This window comes from Microtus pennsylvanicus, chromosome 7, assembly GCF_037038515.1.
Source record: "Microtus pennsylvanicus isolate mMicPen1 chromosome 7, mMicPen1.hap1, whole genome shotgun sequence".
Lineage (NCBI taxonomy): Eukaryota > Metazoa > Chordata > Mammalia > Rodentia > Cricetidae > Microtus > Microtus pennsylvanicus.
Window position 1 is genome coordinate 47,696,830 of NC_134585.1, and position 26,963 is coordinate 47,723,792.

At 40.3% G+C, this 26,963-nt stretch overlaps 1 protein-coding gene across 2 annotated transcripts in view; it reads right to left on the minus strand.

Annotated features, from left to right (window-relative positions):
* The window catches only part of Tfap2d (transcription factor AP-2 delta), a 53,787-nt gene that overhangs the window by 20,283 nt on the left and 6,541 nt on the right, over window positions 1–26,963 (minus strand). For both annotated transcript variants that reach the window (XM_075978905.1, XM_075978904.1), the window contains 3 exons: window positions 18,274–18,439; window positions 17,982–18,100; window positions 2,490–2,631 (listed from right to left, as the gene is read on the minus strand). In XM_075978905.1, the coding sequence (XP_075835020.1) occupies window positions 2,490–2,631; window positions 17,982–18,100; window positions 18,274–18,439 (427 nt within the window). The remainder of the gene's footprint in view (window positions 1–2,489; window positions 2,632–17,981; window positions 18,101–18,273; window positions 18,440–26,963) is intronic.

The following is a 26,963-nucleotide window of genomic DNA, read 5'->3' on the forward strand; positions in this document are numbered from 1 at the left end:
GACAAGTGATTTTTTACCCACTGAGCCATCTTCCCAGGCCAGAAAATTACAAAAAATATCTAATACGGTGAATTAACATAGCAGTTATAAAATAAAGTCAATAAGCATGGAGAAATGTCTTGAAAGCATTCTTCATGTATGGCAAGAACACCTGATATTTAAGGGCAAACACAGTTTTGTACGTATGCTTGTTTTCACATTAGGCTTTTGTGAAATACAGTGGTTTGGCCTTGATTGTCATCAACAGCAAGTACAGAAAGGTCAAATCACCTTGAATGCTCATGAAGGCAGTGACAGCTCTGCTCTGAAACATTTGTTTCAGCAACAAATATTTATAAGTAGTGACAAGAGGGCTGGCCGGGTGTCTCAGCAGGTGAGGTTCAGAAGCGCACCTCTGAGACATGGGGGAGCATGAGAACCAGCTCCCTGAAGGTTGTTTTCTCACCTCCACTTGTATGCCCTAGCATGAGCACACACATGTGCGCGTGTACACACACACATACACACACACACACACACACACACACGCAAATAAAGGTAACAAAAGTCTTAAAGTGGCAAAGTGTTCTAAAGTGCGATTCACTTGGGATGAAGTTTCAGTGTGGTTTCTTGTTGTTTGATGGCGAAATTTTATTGAATTTGGCAAGAGGTAATTTTTCCTATGAAGAGTAAGAGTCAATTTTTTTATTGTTGTTGTTTTTTTTTTTTGCTTGGTTTTTTTTTTTTTTTTGCCAAGTGGGCTGTTGAGAATTTTCTTTATTCGTTTCAATGGGACCCCTCTCTCTGAAGTGAAACTGGATAGGTTTGATGCTAGTTGAGTTTAATAGTTGAGTGAAACTTTACCTATGTATTTGAAGACATTTTGTTCTGCCACCATCTCCAGGGTTTTATCTTATATAAGAGTGAAACATTGTTACGTTTGCTTTAGATTTCTAACTAAAAACCATAAATATAGCCTCATACCCCAGGTTTTCCTTTTTGACAAATGTCATGAAATCTTATGCAGCCGTCCATCATTACAGTCCCCCCCCCCCAAAAAAAAGATTAGACTGACTTTAAATCAAGTCTTAATTTTCTCTCAGATTGAAACAAATTTTAAGCAACTAAACACTGATGACTATTTGGGTCACTGAATCCATTAATTTAGAGTTTTACAAGCCTGGCTTATGTTTGTCTTAACTATTCTGGGAGCTATAAGCAATGTGGTCACGGAAGACGGAAATGAAAGCTCGGCAAGCTTGAACTCTGTTGGTGTGCAGCCCAGGACACCACACTCTAGCAGAAGCAGCAGCCGGGCTCCCAGTTGAATTTTCAGTCTTGTCCCTTAACTTGCTGACCTCAGACAGTGGAGGTACTTAAACACAGATGACAATTCTGCAGGATTCAGCGCTAATTACCACCTTCTGCCTAGGACACTTACAGAATTAGCATGCTGGCGACTTTCATTCTTATTTCAGTATCTTGTTTCTGAAGCTTAGATATGAAAGACTCTTTTGTCTCTAAACAAAGTGTCATATTATGAATTATGTAACAAAGATGATCTTCAGTGACTCACAGCGTTCTAACTTTATCACTTGCGTCATTGTCCTTAAGGAGGTAACATTTTTTTGGCTGATTTCTGGATTTAAAGTTCTGTGTTTCTACTGGTGATAGCTATTAAGGTAATGGCAGTGAAGATTACTAACTTTCCTGACTTTGCTTACCGTCCATCAAATGAGAGGTGTACTTATTTCTAATTTAGTGATGAGACTTTCTTGTGTTTTCTATCAACCAAGTAAGCAAGAACCATGTCTAGTTCGAAATGTGTCTGGTTTCTCTCTTTCTGCCTAAACAACTATGCAAACTATACCAAAATATTTGGTCAATTACCAAACAGAAAAAATAAAGATGGTTTAGGAGGGTAACTGCAGGTAATCAATGCTATTTATCTGTAACTGTGTATTTTATAAATTATAGTTAAATACAATAAAATCTATTATTTATCAAAGTAGCAAAGAGTCATACGGATCAATCTGCTGAAGCAAATCAGTGATTGGATATCTCACTGAAAGAACTTTGTAGTTCATGTATATTTAAAATTTTTATTATATTTTACACTCTGTGTTTAAGTGTGTGTGTATTTGTGCATGCACACACCGTGACACACAAGCAGACGTCAGATGGTACCTTGCAGCAATCTGTTTGCTTTTTTCTCTTTGCTTTTTTCATAATAGGAGCCGTTGAGATTAAACTCAGGTTTGTTAGCCTTGACAGGAAGTGCCTTTAGCTGTGGAGTCATATAGTCGACCTAATTTCTGTATATCTGAGAATTTCCTTGTTAGCCCCATCCGTCTTGGTACGGATGGTAGAGAGTCTTGATGAATCTGTTTATATTCTGGAGTGTGAGCCCCCTTATTTTTAGAGAACTCTTGCTTTCTAGACTATCTTCAGTCAAAGGAAACAGGAACACTGGGGATGGGGGTCCACAGAGACATCCCTACAGCACTTACTTGGTCGCTAGGATCATCTTTTTCCGTGCTGTCTGTTCTTTCTGTTCCATATGTTGTCTGGCAAGATGTTCTCCTACTGCCTTGGCTGGAAACTCCGTTTCACATGTGTAGCCAAAATCCCGAGCCAGGTGCAAAGCCTCACCTGTTGGCAGAAAGCACAGGTGAATGTCTTACGGATACCCTACCTTACAACAGCGCTGCTGCCACCTTTCCCCAGCTCTCACACAGGGCTGTGCTCAGATGCATCACTTCACTTCTATCCAGTTTAAATAATGCAAGAATAAAATTGGGAGGGAATGTCACCTGTGAGGAATGCTGATGAAAACAAAGGGACAGAGAACTTCCTAGGCAAACCCGTGGACGACTGAGGAGAAAAGAGAGCAAACACTGTGGCTCAGAGTTTTGACTCTTTCCTTTGCATGTCTCATGGCATAACAGAAAAAAGACTTCCAAGATGCTGCTCATCAACAACAAAGAAAAGCTCCTTGGGTATAACCTTTGGCTGCTGCTCAGTCCTACGTCTGTTATCTACAGATGAGCCATTCTGATGACTTCTCTATGAGACTGATGAAAATATCCAGAAATGAGCTCAAAAGACTTTGGAAGTTGTTACACTTAGCAAAATTAAATGTTACACCTATTATTATTATTATTATTACTATTATTATTATGTGTATAATACGTGGGGCAGGGTTACTCAATATCCACATAGTTAATCAAACCTTTCCAAGGAGAAGCAAAGAAAAAAATATCAGGCTGGTGCCAATATGACATGACCCTTTTTTAATAGCTGTCCAGTGTAACACTCTAAGTAGTTACTTACTTGAACTCGTGGTGTGCTCACAAAACAACAGACTAGATGGTGAATGGACACTTGGAAGTGCATAAGGATAGTTGATAGACTAGGTTAAGAGGAGACACTAGATGACATCATTAAAATATCCTTAGTAGGGCTGGAGAGATGGCTCAGTGGTTAAGAGCACTGACTGCTCTTCCAGAGGTCCTGAGTTCAATTCCCAACAACTACATGGTGGCTCACAGACATCTGTAATGAGATCTGGCGCCTTCCTCTGGTGTGCAGGTGCACATGCTAGCAGAATGCTGTATACATAATAAATAAATGAATCTTAAAAAATATTCTTAGTAAAAAATGGTTTTCCTACTTAAAATAAGCCTTTTGGTTTGGAAAATTTACATTCACAAAGGTAACAGTTGTAAAAAGCAGGAAGGCAGTTGAGGATCACAGAACACTGAGAAACTAATATTCAGGAAGTAGTCCCCACAAAGAATTACTCTTAACCTTTCTTATAGTTAAAATATTCTAATAAAACTTTATTCTCAGACACATGTTTTGAAAACACAGAGCAAAGCTGAAAGAATTTTGCAATGAAAATCCATATGTCCATGCTTCATACACTAAGTGTGCTCTGCCGCATAGGTATTCACTGTACTACACATCTATCTATGTTATTTCCAGAAGAAATAATAAATATCACACACCTCTCAAAGACATCAGTTTGGGTATCACTAACCTGGGTTCTATATTTAGTCTTTTCAGACTTTCCCCCTGCAGTATGCTAAATAAAAGAAACAAGACTAGAGATGCCTTAATTGTGATTTGTTGATATGATGTGCAGATACGTTGGATGAGAGGGAGGGAAGGAGTAGGAAAGGATATCATGAAGTCAGGGACACATGCTAGGCAAGCATTTGCACCCACGAGACACACCGCTACCCTCATTTACATGCTCTGCGTCTACTGGCTAAGTCTGAACTGGTGGAGCACTGCGGCAGGGGCTGAGTAGGGCATGAACACTACTCTCACAGAGGATGCACATGGGGTGGCTCACGCTTGCCTGTGACCCCATCTCTAGAGGATCCCACACCCTCTTCTGGTCTCCTCAGACACGCGTAATCACGTGCACATCCCTATACACAGACACACACAATTAAAGCTAAAATAATACAAAAAAGAGAAGATTTTTAAATTTTTGAGGGTTCCTTTTTGTCTATTTCAGAAAAGAAAAGAGCATTTGAACAGTGAGGTAAACTGCTGTATCTGACAGATGTAGTTGGGAACCTGGTTGGAATTTTCAGAGTGAACAAATATCAATAAATGGTAGAAAAAAAATAAGGCAGCTTCATGGATGTGAGTATATTTACATCTTATTTATTATTGATAGATGCTAATATTGCCAGTGATTTTCTCATCTAATCATGCATGTGATGAACATTTATCTCGTTCTCACAGTATAAGATAACCTCTTCTAGAACTTCGCAAAAGAGCCTAACTCAATGGGGGGAAGGTCTCAATGAAACAAGCCTATCAGTACAGACAGCGTTCTGTGATTAGCTGACTAAGCATGCCCCACACACCACAAATGAGCGCTTCGAGTACTTGTGTGGAAACATCAAGTTTCCCTGCACTTAGAACAGAGATGCTGTGGCTAAATATGAAGGGTCTTTGTATACTCAGTATTTAATAGGGCCATTGTTTTGAGTAATGCTACAAGGAACAAGCAGCGTTTTTAAAATGTTGGTTATCAACAGTTTATCGCCCTGATTTAGGAAGAAGATATATTTATATTTTGAAAAAAATGAACTAAGGATTTTTAAAGGACATAGCAATGTTATGCAGTGATCACTTTTGCTAAAAAAAATGACAAAATGAATTATTTGTGAAATTTCACACTTGAAGATCAAAAGTTGGACCCATCAAATACTGAATGTTATTGCACCTGATCAGAGGATAAATGTGCAGTTCTTAAGTGCAAAGGTCACTTCAAACCTGCTCAATGACAGCATGGACCATGCTCTCTTGCAGCTTTATATAGCAAGCCAAGTTGCATATATCAGAGTAGCCACACATATCATCCTTCACATAGATCCAGATACTTAAGTAATGTTTTACCAGAGACTTTTACATAGTTCAGTGTTTCTCAGTTTTCCTAATTCTGCAACCCTTCAATACAACTTTTCCTGCTGTGGTGATTCCACATACATAAAATTATTTTTGTTGCTACTTCGTAACTGTAATTTTGTGTCTGTTATGAACCATAATGCAAATATCTGTGTTTTTTGGTGGTCTTTAGGCAACTCCTATGGAAAAGTCATTAGACCCCCAAAGGGACGGCAACTCACAGGCTGAAAACCAGCAACAGGTAAACAGGGCTAACAGGAGGATAGCAGCAGGCCTCTTGAATTTGCTAGAATCTGGTCCTTGATGATTAGTCCCATTCTATGCAAGGCTCTCACCATGTGGTAGTTTTAAAACCAGTTTAAGGAGAAGAGCTGCTGTTTTACATTTACATTGACAGCCCCACCCTTCCTTCCCTTAGCTCTGTTCACTGCTTTCTGTAGCTTGGAGTGTAACATTGTTACAGGATAGTGATGCTACATCAAAGAAGCCGCAAATGAAGACATTCTGATATGTAGTTTAGAAGTGTGTATCATGCCACAAAAGTGTTGAGTGTGGAAATCTAAGAATGAATGGATAATGTATCTGTCAAAGCAGAATCCTTTATAGCAGATGACTTAGTGTCAACAGGCTTAGGAAAAAACAAAAGTGTATGGATAAGCATCTATGAGTTTTGATTGGTTTGTGCAAAAAAAGGATCTGCGAGTTTCTCTGATTCTGAGCCATAGGCAGTTACCTGTGGTGAAGAGAGCATCCTAGGAAGGAACAAGAACATTTCCCCTCCCTGTCTCATTAGTGGCCACTAACACCTCCTCTAAAGGATGAGGTAAGGTTCCGTGGTTCTGCGTGGGTTTAAACTTTTTGTTTATTTCAATTTATTGTGCCACTTGGGCATCTACCCTTTAAGCACAAACAGTGACATCTTAACTTTGAAAACTAGATTAATTTTATTTCATGTCAGGAATGCCTCCCTCTATATGTGGGAGACAGTGGTGAAGCTTGGAATATCTGAGGGATGCATGGCAGTAGGACCAGGATCTATCCCCTGGTGCATGAGCTAGCTTCTTGGAGTCTTTTCCTTATGGTGGGATGCCATGCTCAGATTCAATGCAGGGGCTTGGTCCTTCCCCAAATTAGCATGCCGGACTTTGTTGACTCCCCATGGGAGCTCTTACACATTGGGAGGAGTTGATGGGAGGTGTGCTTGCGGGGGAGAGTGAGGGGGTCAGAAGGAAGGTTGGAAGGGAGAACTGTGTTTGGAATGCAAAATGAAACTAAAAAATAAATTGAAAAGAATGTCTCAATTGAGAAGTGCACACTGCCTAGCTCAAGGCTTGCAAAGGGTTTAGGTGTATGTGCCAATTGATAACCCATTCCCATCTGTAAAATGGGCCGCCACAGAGAGAGGGAGAGTTGATACAGTGTTTTAAGTGATATTCATAAACAATGATCTTAAAAAGCAGGTACAGGTAGATTCCAAAACATGGGCCGAACTCCAGTATGAAACTTGCTTGCCAGGTCTCTGGGGATTCAATTCTGTACACATCAAAGCAAAAGTATAATTCTGTGAGAAAATATTAGAAAAACAATTAAGGGGAAACATAATGGCAAAGTATTTTCTGATGAAAAGTAAATTGACTATTGTACTGAGATTTGGGCTTCTAAAGGAATGGATCGGTATTTATTATTTTTAAAGATTTCTTTCCATTCACTTGTATGTGTGTGTGTGTGTGTCTTTGTGAGCATATGTCATGTGTTTATGGGTGACTGGAGGCCAGAAGGCCTGGGATTTCCTTCAGCTGGAGTTACAGGCAACTATGAGATGTTTGATGTGGGTGCTGGGAACTGAGCTCTTGTCTTCTGGAAAAGTAGTATGGGCTCGTAATTGCACATCCATCTCTCCAGTGCCTGGATTTACATTAAAATTAGAAATAAACACACCTGATTTTTGAAACTTGTATATTGCTATGAAGGATTTTTTTTAAAAAATAATTCTATTTTAGGAAAAGTGTGATTTCTATAACTAAAATTTCAACAATGGTCTGTGGAGAATGAAACTGTATCCTTGTAATTTTTTTTAGATTTATTTATTTATTATGTATACAGTGTTCTGCCTGCATGTATGCTTGCAGGCCAGAAGTGGGCACCAAATCTCATTGTAGATGGTTGTGAGCCACCACCATGTGGTTGCTGGGAATTGAACTCAGTCCTCTGGAAGAGCAGTCATGCTCTTAACCCCTAAGCCATCTCCCCAGCCTAACCTTGTAATTTCTTAGAAAACCTTACCAATGGTCACTGTAAAAATGTTGCCACAAAATTAGCTTTAATTTACTATTGCAGCATGTAATAAAGACAAGAACTCATATATTTTAAATATTTTTCACATATGATTTCAATCTTATTTTCATGTATGGGGAAAGAGCAGGTTATTTGAAGGGGTACCTATGAGCATTGGAAAGTTTAAAACTAGATAATTATATTAATAAATTCCTCTCTCTCTCTCTCTCTCTCTCTCTCTCTCTCTCTCTCTCTCTCTCTCTCTCTTTCTATTGCACTATTGGAGATTCAACCCAAGACCTTGCACTTTCTAAGAAAGTATTCTAACACTGAATCCACTTTCTTTCCTACCCTCAACCCTTTCCACTTTCCATTTTTGGGATAAGGTCTCACTAAATTGCCCAATCTGGCCTTGAATTCATTCTGTAGCCAAGACAGGTCCTACACTTGTAATCCTCCTGCCTCTGTCTCCTGAGTAGCTGTGATCATGGGTCTGCACTGCAAGGCTCTGCAAATGAATTCTCTTGTAATATGACATTACCATTAAATCCTAGATCTGAAACACAAAGTTAACATTTCTGCTATGTGTTTTAGCTAATTCTGAAACAAAAGCAGTCTAAGCACCACCTCATTGAATCTTTAACATAACCATGTGTCTCATAACTGGAGAGTTTCTCTAGAAAAGAGGTGAATGTTTTCAGGCATCCACATTGTGTTTTGTTCTACACCTCCTTCAATGCCCTGCCATGATCAGAATTCCTGATCTGAGACAACCAGCCACTCAAATATTTTATTGGCTAATCATAATCATCCTGTGAGATACTCTAACAAATATTGTACAAAAACCAAACCAAAGAAATTTGCTAGAAAGACTGACTTCATACTACAAACACGTGCAAACCAGAATCTCTCATTATGTCAGTGGAGCTATTTAATAAAACAAGCAACACTTGAAGGCATAGTTTCTGAACCCTTTCTATACTTCTAACTCACGTTTTTGCTTTAAAAAAAACCCACTGGATTTCACCAATATCAGTTAATCTCTGGTATTAAGGCATGAGCTTTTCCCCGAAAGCTCCTCAAGTTGTTCTATTCAGCTGTGGTTGAAAATCTGTCCCCTCAGAGGAGGGAAAAGCATTATGCAGATGGACTACATATAATCCCCCCTATAAGAATTCTGTGGGTTCCATCAGGGGAAGGCAGTAGTCGCCAAGTTACTGGTAAATTGTATGAGTTCCGTCTAGCTGTATGTTCTTAAAAGACTGACAAAATTGGCTGATATAAATTCTGGAAACAAAATGGGGAATGTGGTAATAGGAATAAAAATAGCATAATTAAGGGAACAAAGACATTGCTGTATTAAAAAAGAACACTCAAATTGAGAAATATAGTGAGGTGTAGCTTGTTTTTCAAGTTAGTAGAGAAATGATGGATTACCAATAAAAGGTGTTAGGACAACTGGGTGGCCATCTGGAAAGAAATAAAGTTGGACCTATACCATATATCCGAGAACAAAACAAATTCCAGATGGATAAAAATTTAAGTATAAAAAGTTAAACCACAAAGTAATTGAAAAACTGGGATGATTCTTTTGCGATTTTGAATCTGAAGATACTAAAATCAAAACTGAAACTTCAAAAACTATGTGAGAAATATGATTTCATCAACAGAAAAGTCAAATGCCTGAAAATGCTGAGAAGAAAGGAATAAAAGAGGATAATGGGATAGGGATTATGATTAAAGAACATTATAAGCATATAAGGCTGAAATTATTAGACAATGAATTTAAACCGAAAGATTTAAATAAGCAACATATCCCTGTAATAGGAAAAAAAATAAAATCTGGGGGTTAAGGAGGTTTGCAACAGTTTTGCTAGAATTTGAAAGTATCAAAAGTTACTCTCTAAACACAAAGTCAGTATATAGAAAATAAAGCTCAGAAATTTCTAAGCATGTGTTGATTCTAGATTTTAAGAGAGATTTTCTTTAACTTATCAAGTTGGCAAACACTAAAAACCCTAGAATAAATGACTTATGTTCAAACACAGGGAGGCTCCCATGAAAATGCCTTACCCACATAGCCATAAAAATACACATTTATGGGTCTGGAGAGATGGCTCAGTAGTTAAAGAGCACTGGCTGCTTTTCCAGAGGTCCTGAGTTTTATTTCCAGCAGCTACAGGGTAGCTCACAACTATCTGTAGTCGAATTAGATGCCTTCTTCTGACATAAAGTCCTATGTGCAGGTAGAGAACTCATATAAACAAACAAACAAACAAACAAATAAATAAATCTATCTTTAAAAATACACATTTATAACAGCAACTGAGAATAATCTGCCTATAGTCTATCAAAATTGCAAGTGCACTATCCTTTGAGGCTGGAACATTGTTCCTAAAAATTTACCACTCTGTATAATTAAGCCTATAAATAGGAGGGTATTTATTGTAGCACTATTTAAATTGTCAAAAGCTGAAAATGCTTTAGAAATATTAAGCATAAGACTCATCAAATTGCAATGTGTCTATGTTCCTCCTTCCATAAGTACAATGGGCTTAATCTGTATACTTTACTTGTATGTAAAAACAATTAATGAAAAAAGATGGCACGGATTTGAAAAAAGAGCAAGGAAGAGTATGCAGGAGGATTTGGAGGGATTAAAGGGATGAAGAAATGATGAAATATATTATAAATTCAAAAAATAATGGAAGTAATTAAAAATGAAAATAAAATTTAATGTGTTAACTAAATATATTGTCATCAATGTTAAAAAGAACCAACAGCTCATATAGGTGACTAAAAGAATGAGTATTAAGACAAAGTACAAAAATATAAAGTCCAAAATCATGTCATAGACTACTATCTATCAGAAATGAAATAAACACATATATGCATATATCCTTGGAATGAAGCAAAGCGACAAGTTGTGTTGGCTTTCTTCTGTGAAAATAATTGGTTGCCTTGGAAAAAGACTGTAAATCCATTCACAACATTTAGACATTATACTATTTTCATGTGTTGTTTGTTTAAAAATATATTCATAAGGGAACAGAATCATTCTCTACCCCCTTAGAAAGATTTCGTTCATTTTGAACTAAAGAATTTCCTTGTATATTAAACAAAGATAATTTTAAGACTTCAGTATAATCTATGATTTGATTAAAGGCAGGTGAATTTAAAAAAAACGTAAGGAATAGAAAAAATTCTGAAATTAAGTCTTTGAACAGTTTATCAGCTGAGCCACAGTCTTTGTAAAGCAAATTGTTTGAAAGAGTGAAGAAAGACACTGTAAAACGGTGTAAAGATGCACATTCTTCAGCAAAGCCTGCTAAGTATGAGGATGAGGAATGAACAATGGACCAAAGACTGAGGCCAACAGACTCACACGTACCCTCGGGTTCTCTGGCAGGAGGAAGAGGAGTATACGGACCCCTTGAGCACATTTTCAAGTGGAGACTAAATTGTGTGGCCTCCAGTATCTTCTGCATCAGGAAACAAATAACTTCCCTCCCCACAAAATGGATCAAAAGGTAAAATGAAGAGGAGTAAGAAGAGAAATCTGGGGAGTAGCGAAGAAGTAGAGAGTTTAAGGAGATAATCTCCAAGTGGTGTATGAGTGTCCATGGTATCCTACAGGAGAGATAGACTCGCTGAGGCCATTTACTGAAACCTGAAGAAAGAGACCTCAGATATTACATAACAATATTTAATATTACCTAATTATCAGGTATCAAAGCAGAATCTACTTCTTAGGAACCTTTTTGTGCTAAGAAGAAATGTATCTGTAATTCTCATTGGTCTGAAGGGAGAAGAAAAAAAAGCCCAAAGAGGCCTTAGAATGCGTAACAACCATAAGTTCTGCTATAATTAAATATATTGAGGTCAATTCCACTGTTAGCTTTTGAAATGCAAAACCATGCCCCCAAAGACATGACAGTGTCAGATTCTCTCTCTGCAGAAGGGGAAAACTGGGGTCCCCTACTTCCTGTTCTTCCTGGCGGTTGTATAACTAAAGTGAGCACCAACAGAGGTGTCACAGCTTTGCTTTCCACATTACGTGCAATCTTAGAACGCAGGTGATTGTGACTAATGAGGATGTGATGTCTGGAAGGCCTGGGAAGGAGCTGTTTGGAGGGTGATGGCCCATTTAGACATACACACACATGCCATGATCATTCCAGGTTAGCCCTTTAGCCTTGTTTAACAAAATAAGCCCCTGTTACTGATGGCTGTGTGGAGGAAACTCCTAAACTCCCAGGGTTGAGCATGGATTAAACAAATGGTATCATTAAGACAGAGGAATCACGATTCTAAGGGTCTTTATTTTGCTTTTTTGGTTTGGTTTGGTTTCTTCTCTTCAAGCCACAAAGAATTGACAATAGTTCTCTCCGAAGGAAAAAAAAAATATCATGGACTACAACACTTAGTGACTCCATTTGCCAGCTCTCTTGCTACAAGAGAACATTTTCTGCTGTGTAAGTTATGTTTTCTTTATTATTAGAAATGCAGACATACGAGTTCAGGATCAGAGACACAGCAGACCGAGTGTCAATGATAAGATCGTTTCTAATAGGTTGATGCAATGCCTCGGCTGCTAAAGCAATTGCTGTGCAAAAGAAAAGACCTGTGTTTCGATACCCAGAACAAAAATAAAGGCAATGATGTAGTCCCTTTCTGTTATTCCTGCACTCTACAGCAAGATGGATGGTAAAGAAAGGAGAATATCTGGGAGTTCATTAACCAGGATAAACAAGGTGGAAAGTGAGGACCACCATGGGGTTATTCTCTGAACTTTCTATACCTGAGCAAACACACACACACACACACAAACACACACACACTTTTCACTTATTTTAAAGACACAAGTCTATTATGTTTTTAGTGGAAGAGTTTTGTAAATTTTGTTAGTAACTTTTTAATAATGTTATTGATTACTTCAAATTAGAAGAACTTTGGGAAATTAAGTGGCAGAAGAGTTATCAAGATTTTACAAACTTATAGTTGGTAGTGGTTGAAGAGAGGTGGGAATGCCTGCTTAGAGTTCACAGGGATGGCAGGGGTGCTATACAAGGTAAAAAAATAAAAACAGACTGTAGCCTCCAGCCCGTTCTTTCATTCAAGTGAAGACTCAAATCTGTGGCAGTTCACTATGCAACAAAAACAAATCAGAACGGAAAACAGACTTAGCGATTGCAAAGCTGAAGAACTGGGCTCTTCTCCCTGTGGTCTCCAACTGTATAATCCTATACAGAACAGTTAATCTCCTCACTTTAGTTTTCTTGTTTGAGAACAGTGATTACTAAGACATCCTGAGCGCTGCCTTTGGGCTGCTCATCATGCTCAGGGGTTTGTACGTATTGTGCTGAATCTTCACCAGCACCTCTTGAGTACGATGCTGCTACCGATGCTGCATCACAGATAAGAACACTTCCAGCAGTAACTGATGCACCTCCCTGTAGTAAGCTATAGGTAGACATGAGTCCAAACAGGCTCATTGGTCCCCAGAAACCACACTCTGAACTTGTTTTGAGGTTTAGAGTGTAATAATTAATCAGCTTCAGGTGTTTCTGTGCCGGCCTGGCACCAAATATTTAGTGTTGTGCATATATGGTGTTAGAGTATCAAAACATTATTTTTTTGAGAACATATTTTTAGTGAAGAAGTTACATTTTGAATTTTTTATTTTCCGAGGGAGGGTTGAGAATGCACGTGACACAGCATACCTCTGTAAGTCAGGTGAGTAAACTCAGGTCACTGGTAAGTCTTAGGGGCAGGCATCTCGATCTTCCCAGCCTTGTTACCAACCCTTGGCTACTCAGCTCTTTTCTTTATATATTCTTGGGCTATTGCAGAGAAGTCTCTGCTCAGAGAGAGGCAACATTTTTCAGCACAGCTCAAAGCTCACCCTACATTCAGGTTCAACCAAGTAATGGATTTTCATAGGGAAAAGAGCAAAAGGGGTATGATGATCAGTTCCAGTCTTTTACCCGCTTCAAGCTGTATGAACAAGATTCTTGGGACCCACAGATGTGTGCAATTACAGACAGAAAAGAACTCCGGGTTCTTGGTCCCTGATGAGACTGTGAGACACAGAAAGACTACTAATGAGGAACGCGTCTGACTGCAGCCAGAGAAAAGCAAGCTGCCACTGTGTTAGGCTGCTGAGCCCAGGAGGTGGCAATATCAGGTGTAACAACTAGCACCGCCCCCCCCCCATCTGTGTTAGATACTATGGTCTTTGTTTATAAGTGAGGAAAATGAAGTACAGACATTAACCAACCATTCCAAATTCAATACCAGTCTCAATACTATTCTTAAAAGGTCAAGAAATGAGCCCTAGGGATTAACAGATTTTGCAGGTGGCACACTAGTTCCCATGAAGTAGGAAGCAGAGTGGGTCTGGAAATGTACATATTTGAAGCTGAAGAAGACGGTAACAGTAATAGGAGTACCAACTAACCGAGTGAAGGGAAATCACATGCAGTCTTTGGAAATAAAACATTTCTTTTGCTGATTCTCCTCCACATTGTTGAGAAAGGTGGGAGAGCAGGAAGAAGTAAGAGGGAGAAGTCAAGTGAGAACTTGGCCTCTGTCACAACAGCTATTTTAAGCGTTTCTATCAAACAACTTAAAATGAGTGGCATTCTGGAACTCTGGAGGTTGCCTGGCAAAGCAACAAGAAGCTCGACCGAGGCAGCAAGACTGACCCACCAAGCATTCCACTCTGGTGAACAGAACTTCTGTCCCACCCCAAGTGCTGATGGCTGTAGGAAGCTGCACGCAAGAAAAAGACAGCAGGGCCTAGATCACAGAATCCTCCTGCACATTTGAACAACTAACTCCGCAGAGGCTGTTATAGTGTGAGCTGCAGGGCAAACTGATGTAACCAGCCTGTAATAAGCTAATAAGCACAGAGCAAAAATGTCAAAAACCACAACAGAAATGCCATGGCCAAGTGCCTTGCATGTTTTCTAGGGAGAGAAGGCGCTGAAAGTATTTCAGTGTCTCTTCAGGAGCACAAGCCCACTTGATTAAACAACTTTAAACCATTATATGATTGAGAGGCTGATAAGCACTCTTTTACTCTAGATACTGAAATGGACAAATGGAAATTGAGAGTAGTATAAATAAGAAGGAGAAATGAAGACCAAAAGCTGATAATAGAGATGTTAGAAGATGTGCCTAATCCTTAGTTGTGTATTTAAATCTACAAAGATAAAAATGTATGAGTGAAATGGGAACAAGATCTTGCCTCTTTTGGGTTCAAATATACCAAACTATGAGGGCTGGTCACAGAGATCTTTGAAAAACTCCTAATCTCATCTTGGCTGTTGGGTGTAAGAGTTTAAAGCATGGTGTTAAGCGATCTTTAAAAGGACCCAAGTGGTTAGTTCCTGTTCATTAAGATGCATGGACGGGAAACTGGAGAGATGACTCAGTGGTTAAGATCACTGAATGCTTTTCCAGAGGACCTGGGTTCAATTCCACATGGCAGATGACAACTGTTTGTAATTCCAGTTCCAGGGGACCCGACAGTCATGGCAAAACACCAATGCACATAGACTCAAAATGAATTTCTTAAAAGTATGCATGCATGGATAAAGTAGGAAACACCAGAGACAAAGAAGTGCATAACAATGGTTAAAAAAAATAGCATGATCTTTTCCACACGATTACAGGGTGTAAAGAAAGCTGACAGAGAGGCTGAAGAGGTGGCCCAACAGTTAAGAGAACTGGCTGCTCTTTCAGCGTACTCAGGTTTGATTTTCAGCACTCACAATTGTGACTCACAAGTGTCTGGAGCTCCATCCAGTCCTAGGGAATTCAATGCCCTTTCATAACCTCAATGGGTACCATTCATACACATGGTACATAAATATCCATTCACAAAAGATTGTCATACATACACATGAATTAAAAATAAATAAAACTTAAAACATTAATAAAAGCTAATAGATAATTTTTAAATGTTAAGGAAATAGCTTTAGAATTTCTTATGGGGGAATGAATTATTCATAGTTTACCATTTATATGAGTCCCGAATTTCTGCTATTACATCTACTTTCTTTACCTTTTAAAAACTACAATAATTTTTGCCTGGTGGTGGTGGCGCACGTCTTTAATCCCAGCACTCAGGAGGGAGAGGCAGGCGGATCTCTGTGAGTTCGAGGTTAGCCTAGTCTACAAGAGCTAGTTCCAGGACAGGCTCCAAAGAAACAGAGAAACCCTGTCTTAAAAAATCAAAAAAGAAAAAAGAAAACCCCAAACCCTACAATAATTTTTTAAAATATATTTACTTAAAACAAGCAAGAAACTATCTCCTTTTTAGTCATGTTCTTGTAACCTTGTCCTACCCTTGCCAGTACATGCATATGGATAATAAGTAAGATGTCTCTGACACAGATCAGTTCCCAGCAACAGCAAACACAAAGCAAGATTCAGGACATAGTACCGGTCTACCACCCTTTATCCACAATGCTCAGACCCCTGGTTTCAGATTTTAAAATACTTAAATACTACTTGACAATCTCTGACATGAAATTCTAAACACAAAGAATTCAGAATGTCAAACTTTTAAGTATCATAATAGAATTCAAAAAGTTGGGGTTGGGAATTCAGTTCAGTGGTAGAGTGCTTGCCTAGCAAGAGCATGGCCCTGGGTTGGGTCCTCAGCTTTAGGGGAAAATAAAAAGACAAAATACCAAAAAGCCTAAAATTTGGATCACTTCTGCATTCACATTTACAGTCAGCAATGACCAACCTTTCAGAGTAACTTTGATTAGCATGAAATGCTTGCTGCCAAAGATCTTACTGTTGTGATTGTCATTGTTGCTGCCATTGAGTGGGTCAGGGAGCAAAGAAAACTGTTATGAAGCTAGGCTTACTGGTAGATACCTAAAATCTTATTGTGCAGGAGGTCGAGGCAGGAGGATTGATGTGAGTTTGAGGCTACTCTTTCCAAACCAGTGAGACTTTGTCTTAAAATGCCAAACCGAACCAAACCAAACCAAAACCAACTAATCAAACAAAAACAAAGACAGCTATTGATAATGGATTAAACAAAGCTATTTTTTTTTGTAAAGACCAATGTTAAGAATGCAGTCAATATGCTTTCCTTTCAGTTTTTTGTTTGTTTGTTTGATTGGTTTGGTTTTGTTGTCGTTGTTGTTAACAGCATTTTGCTCAGTAGCCATAGGCATTCCGGAATTTATTATATAACACAAGCTGGCCTCCTGCCAGTCTCCCAAGCTAGGCTACTAACGTGTGCTCGATGTCTGACTAATGTCAAAAAAATCCTTCATGCTGCATACAAACATATGTTACAATGTATAAGACGGGAAAGGTCAATGCGATAACCTAGGCCTTTCACATACCTCTCCCCCCAGTATCACATCCATAAGCTAACTGATGCAACAAAAGTCACAAGGCCGTGTTCTTAAAACACTTGGCCAGGACAGGAAGCCGTCCACCATTTGTATTTCAAACACTATTCTGGATTTTGAAGGAGCGTTCCTCTGGCATTCAAAACCCACAAAACCTAATGCTCCCTACAGCTACTACTTATAAAAGAATTGCATGAAAATGTGCAGGTTAGTCTTGTCAGGAGAGACGAAGGAAAATATGAGGGAAAAAGTAACTCTTGGCAGTTCATTACCACCTCCTTGTATACTTCTTAACCTCATGCTCTCCCTGACTCAGTGTACCTCTTCACAGAAGCATCAACTTCAGTGTGCTTTAAGAATCTACAAACTTCTGGGTATGGTGGCCTACATGTTTAATCCCAGCATTTGAGAGGCAGAGGCAGACAGACGTCTGCAAGTTACAGGCCATTTAGGGTCACCATAGTGAGACCCTGTAAAAATGCCCATAATGTCTAATGCAATGTGCTTTCAAGCCTGGTAACATTACCAACCTTACAAAGTTGTTTATCCTGTGGCTCTTGTACGAACAATGGATTAAACTAGATTTATTCAAACTCTAAGCTAATAAAGAGATGAGAAGACCATGGCCATGTTGCTGTTATCTGAGGAATACTTGGTGAAGTATTACACACCTTCCAGTGCCTTCTTCCATTTTCCCTATGATTGCCAAGTTAGTAAGTCAATTGATACCCCATGAATTAGCTATATTTTCTATTAAGGCAAAGTCAGTCACTGTCAAGATTAATCAGAAAGTTCCCCTATTACCACTGACTATTACCCTTAAAAGAACTGCAGTAAAGCAATAACATAAACCAAGGCTTGCAGTACCACCGAGACCAGTGTTTCATTATTTCTTTGAGAACATGAAAGTCATACCTTCAACCAAGGAAGTGAGGAGGGTGACATTGGCTGCTTTCCGTCTTCCAGCTGGCAGGTTTAGGCCAAGCCTATCCAGTTTCTCTCTTAGGCAGCGGCCACCATTCTTGGATTTTGCTCTGTCCAGAATCAAATGCAAATTCCGTTTGGTTAATTAAAACTTGGAAGAAATTCTGAGATGACTCTCATGGGGAAGATACCACAGTGGATGGGGTATAAGAAGACAGGAGGCTCGAGAGTAGTATCAGTTCAATTACCAGAGACACAGTGGCAGGAAACAGCTTCATCTTACCTCCTCAGAATGCCTCCCAGGAGTGAAGCATTGAGGCACTCAGGTGGCGAGAGACGCCTCTTTACCTCAGCAATGGTCACCTTGTATTTGGAAGTAGAACTGAGAAGGGACAATCGACCAGGAACTGAGCAAAACAAGTCTGTGGGGTTGACCACACAGGTGCCACCTTGGGAGGGGAAAATGTACATGTTAGTGATAGCAAAAGAAGAGAGCTTTCTAAGAGGCAGCTAGAATCAAGAGATACACGCAACAGCTGTGTCTATCCACCATATACATCACGTCAGGCTACTCCAAAGATACCCTTCTAAGAACTAATTAGGGTTTTGTATATCATACAGAAAATGAATCTGTGTGTAACGTTGTAATTCTAGACAAAACTATCACCCCCTACAACACAGGTTGCCTCTACAGTGTTAATTTTGACATTATTACATCAAGAGACACATCAGCACTTTACTGGCCCCAAATCCAAGAGTTAATTTCACAAAAGTTGTTCCTACTGATTCACAGTTATGTGTGATTGTGCACACATACAGAATGGGATAAAACTTTTGATGCATTCTTTTCTTTTCCAAAATGTTTGCATGTTATCTTCTTCCTTCCCTCATCTGTCTACCAGCTAAAGACACCAATCCCCATGTACACTAAAAATCATCTGCCTGTCACCAGAAATTTCCAATAAATACAGTTGACAATACAGTCATATCTGTACACAATGCTTCAGTCTTCATGGTCAGCCAGCATAGGTAGACAAACACAGGGTAAGACACAGTGTTAGCTAGTTACCTACATTAAATATGTCTGTTATTATCGTTATGATGGTTGCTTCATCACTGCTGTTAGGGTGCAGGGAAGTGATAACCATTAAGAACATCACCAAATAATTTTGCCGTGATGGATTTCCTAGAACAGGAATATCTATCTTCAAGTTCAGTAGATTCTCTTGAGCCTCACATTCCTGCAGAAGCAGAATACTCTATTCTCTAACCTCAAACAGTTCCCACTGGCTAAGAATAGACTTGGATACTCATGGGTGAGCAATACTAGTTACAGTTTCTTGATGCCCAATTGCTAACTTACTGCAAAAATCCTCAGCCAACGTTCATTCTGCTAAGATAATGGGCGTATGAATTTGGGATGTAAAGCTTCCTTCATATGTGCCCAGACCTCTGAGGCCAATTGTAATTCAAAACTGGATTTTCTTTTAAAAAAATTCCCTACAACGTCTCTCTCTCTCTCTCTCTCTCTCTCTCTCTCTCTCTCTCTCTCTCTCTCTCTGTGTGTGTGTGTGTGTGTGTGTGTGTGTGTGTGGCCAGATGAAGGTGTTAGATGCCCTGGAACCAGAACCACTGGTAGTTGTAAATTGCCTGATGTGGATGATGAAAAATGAATCCAGGTCCTCTGCAAGAGCAGTTAGTGCTCTTAATAATTGAGCCACCTCTTGAGCCCTTCTCAGATTTTTTTTTTTCTGAGAATTTTCTTGCTGTAGTTGTAGGTAAACGTAAGCTACATTTTCAGAAAAGGGGATTACAAAGGAAAGGAAGGAAGGAATAAGTGATTAGAAAAAGAAAAAGACAGAAGATTTTTGCTCAAAATTGGTTTAGTAAGAAGGTGATCTACTTTAGCTTCTTAGGAAGAAGCTAGTCATGAGTGTGGGATCTTAGATCCCATTAGTCCTCATTCAGAATCTTGGTTTTGAAGGAAGAAAGACGCTGTTCATACCCATTAGAGTTTAAGAAATACAAGAGCTAGTTCCGGGACGGGCACCAAAGCTACAGAGAAACCCTGTCTCGAAGCAGCCCCTCCCTATCTTCTTTTACTAAGAAATAGAGATGAGCAGTTTCAGCAAGGAGCCTCTGATATTTAGACTCAGGGATGTTCCTTGGTCTTGTCACCTAAAGAACCTGGGAGGACATGAAAATATGTAAAGGAATCCTTACCTGGAAGTGAGAATATTAAAATATTTCCAACCCTATGATGTTTGGAATTCTTTCTAGCTGTTTTACAATTACTCATATTTCTCTTTAAAATTTATTTATTTATTATTTTGTTGCCTGTGTAGCCATTCTGTAGACCAGGCTGGCCTTGAACTCAAAGACCTGCCTGCTTCTGCCTCTCAAGTGCTGGGATTGAAGGTGTGTGTCACCACCACCGGGCAAATATTTTTTTCTTTGACAGCTTTATAAATGTTCATAAATAATTTTAGTTATTTTAGCTCCCATTACCTTCTCTCATCATCTTTCACACCGAACCCCCCCCCCACACACACACACGGTGTGTGAGAGAGACAAGGGGAGAGAGAGAGGGAAAAGGAGAGATTCCCCTTGAATCTAATATTTTATTATGGCTGTTTACATAAGCATTGGTGGGGCATTATTTACTGAAGCATGGGTAAGGGAGGGGCTCATAAAGTCTCTAAAGAACTATTTCCAAGTAGTGGTTGCCGGGGGATGTGACATCTTTCTTTCAGTAGTATTGTCACTGAGAAGTTGCCTAGGCTTCAGTAAGTAACCTCCTCCCCAAGTTAGCTTTGAAATTGCTAATGATCAAGGTCTTTCTCCCTTAATAATTCTGAACCAGTTTATATGGTCCATTATTTTGACAATACAAAAGAGAGGGAGAATAGAATGTCAAGGAATTCTGGCAAAATCTGTTGTATATTCCAAAAAATTGCTCTTACCATTTTCTGGAAACAAGACCTAGGTTTTAAAGTCTGGGAGGTCGAAAGGTCCATCAACTAAATTCTTTTCTTGGAGTCCAATGAGGAAAGTCTGAAAACCATTTTCGTCAGCATAGAAGCACACAAATTTGCTAATTCTTTCCCACTTGGAATTTCTACGCAATTTCAAAAAGTAATAGTAGTAGCAAAATGTTAGGGAAATTCCACAGATTCTTGGGGCCATGGCTGTTTTTACTCATTAATTTTCATTCATTCTTGCACTGTGTACTTAAGAGATACCCTTAAAAAGAAAGGAAAGTGACTTTTCAGAAGCTGAAATGAACTGAAAAGGTAATTCCAGTAAACCAGAATCATGATTCTGATTCCTCGAGGATTTACGTGTGAAGGAAATATAAAAAATCAATAAAAAATGTGTATATACAATATCCATCCACTCTTCCGAAAAGAGGACTCTAGCTGCAATCACATTGAATCACAATGATCACAATGAATCAGAAGCAGACACAGATCTTAACAATTAATATTGCACTCAGTATTTTACCGAAGAAAAAGAACTGTCTGAGCATTTACATGAGTTTTTCCCCCTTTCTTCTATCTGATTGAAACTGGAACCACACAATTTTAGGCTTTTCCTGTCCTTAGTAGTCTGTTAGAAACCCAATTTAGAGAGAAAATAGTCACAATTTTTGAAAAAGGAGTTAAGTCTAGTTTTCTTACATTCAAAATCTATCACCTTTTGGCTTAGTTGAAAGTAGGCTGTTCTCTGGGAGGACTACCTAGCCATCTTGAAGGCCCTGAGAGCTTCTTCTGCTCCTCCACCCAGGTTGGGCTTCTGGTTTATGCTAACGTAGGCCTGTGTTAGGTAAGTTACACAGGCTGCATGTTAAGAATATACTTTATGCACACACAAATTGCCTCAAGGATTTATTTTGTATTCAGGATTATCCATCAACTCTAGACTCTTTTATTTTTTATGTCATGGAATCTTTAAAGGGAATTTCTGTTGCTTTGATACGGGGCATCGTTGCAGCCTTGGGGAACTCTCTTATTCTGGCTAAAGATTGGGCAACTTGTAGAGTTTACATCAACTTGGGGAACCTGATATCTTTCTTCCCAGTGGGTTACTTTGCAGGAGGGCAGAGAAAAAAACAAAGGCATGATAGCCAGGGTTTTGCATTTGTAATGAAGGCAGTGACATGGTAGAACATAGCTAAGGGAACGGAGACTATCAACAATGAGAATCCAGAGGACAATTAGAATTGGACCTTGCCAGGCTACCAGCGTTACTCATTCTGTGTCCGCCACTCAAGGTCCTTGTGGTGTCTCTGAGGCTCCTCAGCTCTTACAGATGTTGGGTGTCACTCATTTTCTCTTCGTCATTCCAGTTGGGGATGACAGAGTCAAATAGACTATGCAGAACTTCTCAGGGGTTCACCCCTCCCGCACTCATAGTACATGGAGAAGCAATATTTCTACGGAGGTCAGTGCTTGTAAATTTGGAGCAACATCCTATTTCTTGCAAATCTGCAAATTTTAATAAGTAGCTATGTAAGAAGTTAAGACTTGTCTACTCAAGATCACTTGTCTAGGGCATGCCATATACAATTCTGCCAAAGCTACAAGAAGAAGTTAGCCGAATCTGTAGTTATTACTATACCTGACATAGAACAACATAGGTTTAGACTGTCCTTCATACCCTGATAGATCCTGAATATCTTGAAGAAGCCTGGAACTGCACTTCTCTTGATTAGCCTGGGGAATCTATCTTTCTGCCTTCAGACTATGGGTTGGGGTGGGAGTAGGGGACTGGTGACAAATAGGAACTTGGCACACTCGCTTGGAGACCAATTCTTTCTTAATTAGTCTACTTGAAAACTGAAGGTGTTTGCACCTATTCTACTTCCCCCTATGGCTGATGAGATGTCACAGGAAATGGACAGCCTACTCAGCAGCCTGAGTAATGGTACCCAGCACCAGCTACCACATCACAGCTATAAAGCTGGATACTCATTTACCCGTTGTTTGTACTGCGACCTAATGAAAAGCCAAGCGCTAAAAGTCTCTTCTTACCCCAGACGTGTGGAGCAGAGCAAAGGGGGAGTGGCATCTGAGCGACTGCTGACTCTTCGTGCCCCACCCACCCCTAAGAACAAACTCAGTTGTGCCAAGAGGCCCCATGGCGCCTCTGCAGGTGTGATCAATACTTTCTCGCCTGCTTCAGCTCGCTAGGCCCCACTGCGCACAGCCCGCAAAGCTCGCAAAGCCGCCGCACCTCAGCACCGCCCCACTCCCCCGGAACGTTGGTGTTGACATAATTAGACCAAATCTTAGGAGCGAAATAGATGTTCTGTTCGCCTTACAGCCAAACAGATGTTTACAATTCAAATGAAAGAAATACAAACGGTAGGGACTTTTTTCCTCCCCTTCTTCATCTCCAGTGATCGCTCTTTTATTTATTTATTTTTTTTTTGACACATTAAAAATGTGTAAGCGGTTACAAGAGTTTCCTGTGCCTGTTTGTTTTGCGGCTTTCATTTCCGCGAGGTTCTCTTGTCCGACAGGTGGGGTAGAATCTTTCTGGGCTGTTTTCCCCCTCTAGCCTTTCTCCCTTTACCGACGCTCTAACCCCGCCCGTGAGATCTCCCACCCCCCACGGCAGCAGATATTAATTGTGATCAAACAGCAAAGAGGTGGGGACTTAGTTGCCTTCACACAAGCCTTTGATAGTGTGACAGCAGCGAATCGGACTGTCCTGATGGAGGGATGCGCTCTTGCAGGTGTAGTTGCACCGGGTCGCTGCTGCTTCCTGCGGGAGCCCGCACCAGGTCCCAGCAGAACAAAAGAAAAGGAACTGGGTACCAGATAGGTAACTACTGCCTTGCTGGTTTGTGCTCAGGGATCAGTTCCGAGTTCCCAAAACGTAACATGCTTTGGACGGTGGTGATTTTCTGAGCAGGGGAAAATAAAAAACAACAACAAACAAACAAACAAAAAAGGGCAAAGTACTTCTTTCCTCATGAAAAACAACTGTCCAGCAAACCATGCTTTCTACATGCTTTGGTAGAAGCTTTTTGGTATGCTTTTCGGATAGAATTTCCAGTCTTAAGTACGTTCATTTTAGTGTTAAGAGAGCGCGAGTGGCGTTTCCAGTGTGCCATGTGCTCTATTTTCATTTACAGAGGTTGCAGAACCAAAGAGTTGAGTATGAGTCACCTAACTGCAAGAGATTCGGGAGTAGTCGCTCTCTGATGGCAGGCTGACAAAGGAAGAAAGATTAAGCTACACGCGGACCTTCTGCTTCGCCCCTTCTAGAAATTGCTAGGACTCCGCCATCCCAAGGTCCATATCAGGCCCAGGAGAGTCCTGAAAAAACCAAAGCAAGGCACGTGTCCTCCTGAGGAGGAGCAGGCCAATTGCTATGAGGGCAACAAAAAACAGAAAGTGTCAGTTCTGTCCTATCCGTTATTGGTAGACAGGGCGGTTAAAGCTAAGGCTGCTTTTGCGGAAAAGACTTATTTTGAAAAAGAATTAAATCAGATTGGACAACGTTTGCACCGCGGTGTAAACGTCTCAGCCTTGGCGAGCTAGTCACCTCTGCGATCTGATACTCCCTTAAAACGTGCAGAGTTCAAATCATATTAATTCCCCCCAAATGTTTTGATTCAAAGTAGTTTGTATTTTGTGTAGCCAAGGGCAATCGGGAAAGCGCTCCTCCCTGCAAGTGGCCGGTGGGTTCCCTCTCCGTGGCCCAGAGGCTACAGCAGTATTTAAGCTTCGGAAATTAGCCTGGGGCTGCAAGGCAAGATGATCAGAAAGCGAAACAAGGGCGCTGCCCCTCTACACTTTTTTCATATCCCCCTCTTTTTTTTTTTTAAGTTTGCCATCCCGATTTCACAAAAGAGATCAGGGCCAAAGAGTCACTACTATCCACCCTCATACAGGAAGCCTGAGTCTTCTCATCTCTAACTCGTGTGTGAAGACCAGAGCCCCTTTATCCAGCTGATTCCCATATCGTGATTCCATTCGGAGTCCATTCATGATTAGCTTCGCCACCGTCGTGGTCCTCATCAACACTGCGTTATTAAATGCTCAGAGAGAAATAAAAGGTCTGGGTGTCTGACAAAAGGGAGGGGCCATGAGGATGCTTCTGAAGAGTCACCAGGAAAAAAAAGAGTGGGCTTTCCTTCCTTCCTTTTTTTAATGATTAAAAACATAGGCGAGTCCTGTAAATAGAAGCCCCTTTCCTTCAAGAGATGCCTTTTGAAACCCACTGTCTGAATATTCAACGAAGGCAAAGCTCCACTCTGTACGAACAACATTAATATGATCTCTGCAGAATTTGTTACTCAGAAATATTAACATATCAAAGCCAACGCCTGGGGCGAAAGAAGCTATCGATACGCGAATGCAGGCTAAAGTAAAGATTATTGGTTCTGATGGTCGGAGCGGCGGAGCTGCGGGCAAAATCGCGCACACCATTAACCGGGAGTGAGCGCGCAGGGAGCTGGGCCTCCGAGGCGGCTGCAAATATTTTATCTAGGTGGTAATTACCTCACTGCCACCACCCTGGTCTGCCCACGTTATCTTTTGGCTATCAGACCTTGGTTTACGAGAAGGAAAAATGTAACCAACGCTTAACAAAGTTAGCCTGAGAAATGACATTTTGTTCTTTACTACAGATTTAGTGAATGAACTCTCATCCCTCCACCCTCTGCAAATCAGGCCAACTTCTTTCTACCCTCCTCAGGTATGACCATTAGGCAGGTATCTTTCCTCAAGGCAGAACTATGACATTCACAGGTCCGCAGGGTAGTAGAAATTTTGCAGGCTTCAGGGTCATAGAGATTTGTGGGAGAAAATGGGGAGCACAAAGATTTTAAGGGAGATCAGTCTGTGACTCACAGACATTGTTACCATAGGAGGGATGGCAAGGGAGTAGCTGACTTAATGATTTAGGTGTTCTATTTTTTATTACCTCAGTTATCGATATTAGGAGATCTGTGGTGTGTGTGTCTCACCATGGCAATAAAGAGAGAAGGGGTTTCTTAGGTGTTTTGACCTAAGGGGATTTTGCCAGTGCTTTGAAAATAGAAAAGTGCTTGCTATCCACTTGCAAATTATGAATGCTGATAGAGCTACAGAGTCACCCACCTAATCAATTCACACTCACACACCACACGCACTCTCCTCTCCAGAGCCGAGATTGCTCCTGTCCTGTAAGACCTGGGAGTGGGAAAAAGTGGTCAGATGCCAGAGTCCGAATTTCTCAAAGGTGGGGACCACGGAGTTTATTGTTGTCTAACTCCTATGCGATCTTTTCTCTTATCCAATTAATGTTTGGCTTTAATTAGCAGACTAAGAGAAGGATTTTAAAAGATGAAACAAATAGGCACTGAACGGTACAAAAACAAAACAAAACAAGACAACATCACCCAAGGAGCTTCGCTTCTGCAGCTGTGCTAAGAGAAGAGCGCACTTCCATCTTTTAGGCACCTTTTGAATGGCCAGAAGAAAGGAAGGTGTTCCTACTCTCCCAGGAAACTATTGATTCCACAGCATCTACGGCTCCAACTCTCTGCCTGGAATTCATCCTGTCAGTTATGCTACAATCATTTGGATGTGATAGTCAAGCCGTTGGGGGAGGTACTTTAACAAGTGCGGAGCAGAATGTACGCACCGCCGCGGAAAGCTCGGCTCGCCTAGCAGCCGGCCTCCTTCCCTAATTAGAGGCGCTGTCCTTCAGCACCACGGGGTCTGTGCGCCCTGAGCGCTTGGCTTCACCTTTCGTGTTCTTAGTGTTCTTTCCTTCCCAACAGACCCCAATCAGCAAGACTTACTGAACCTCACTGTGTATGTATTTTACTTGTGTTACAGTTATGAACAGCTATGTTTAATATTCAGAAACTTGTCTCTCTCTCTCTCTCTCTCTCTCTCTCTCTCTCTCTCTCTCTCTCTCTCTCTCTCTCTTAATTCCAGTATGGCTGAATACAGGCCTGAATGGAAAGTTTAA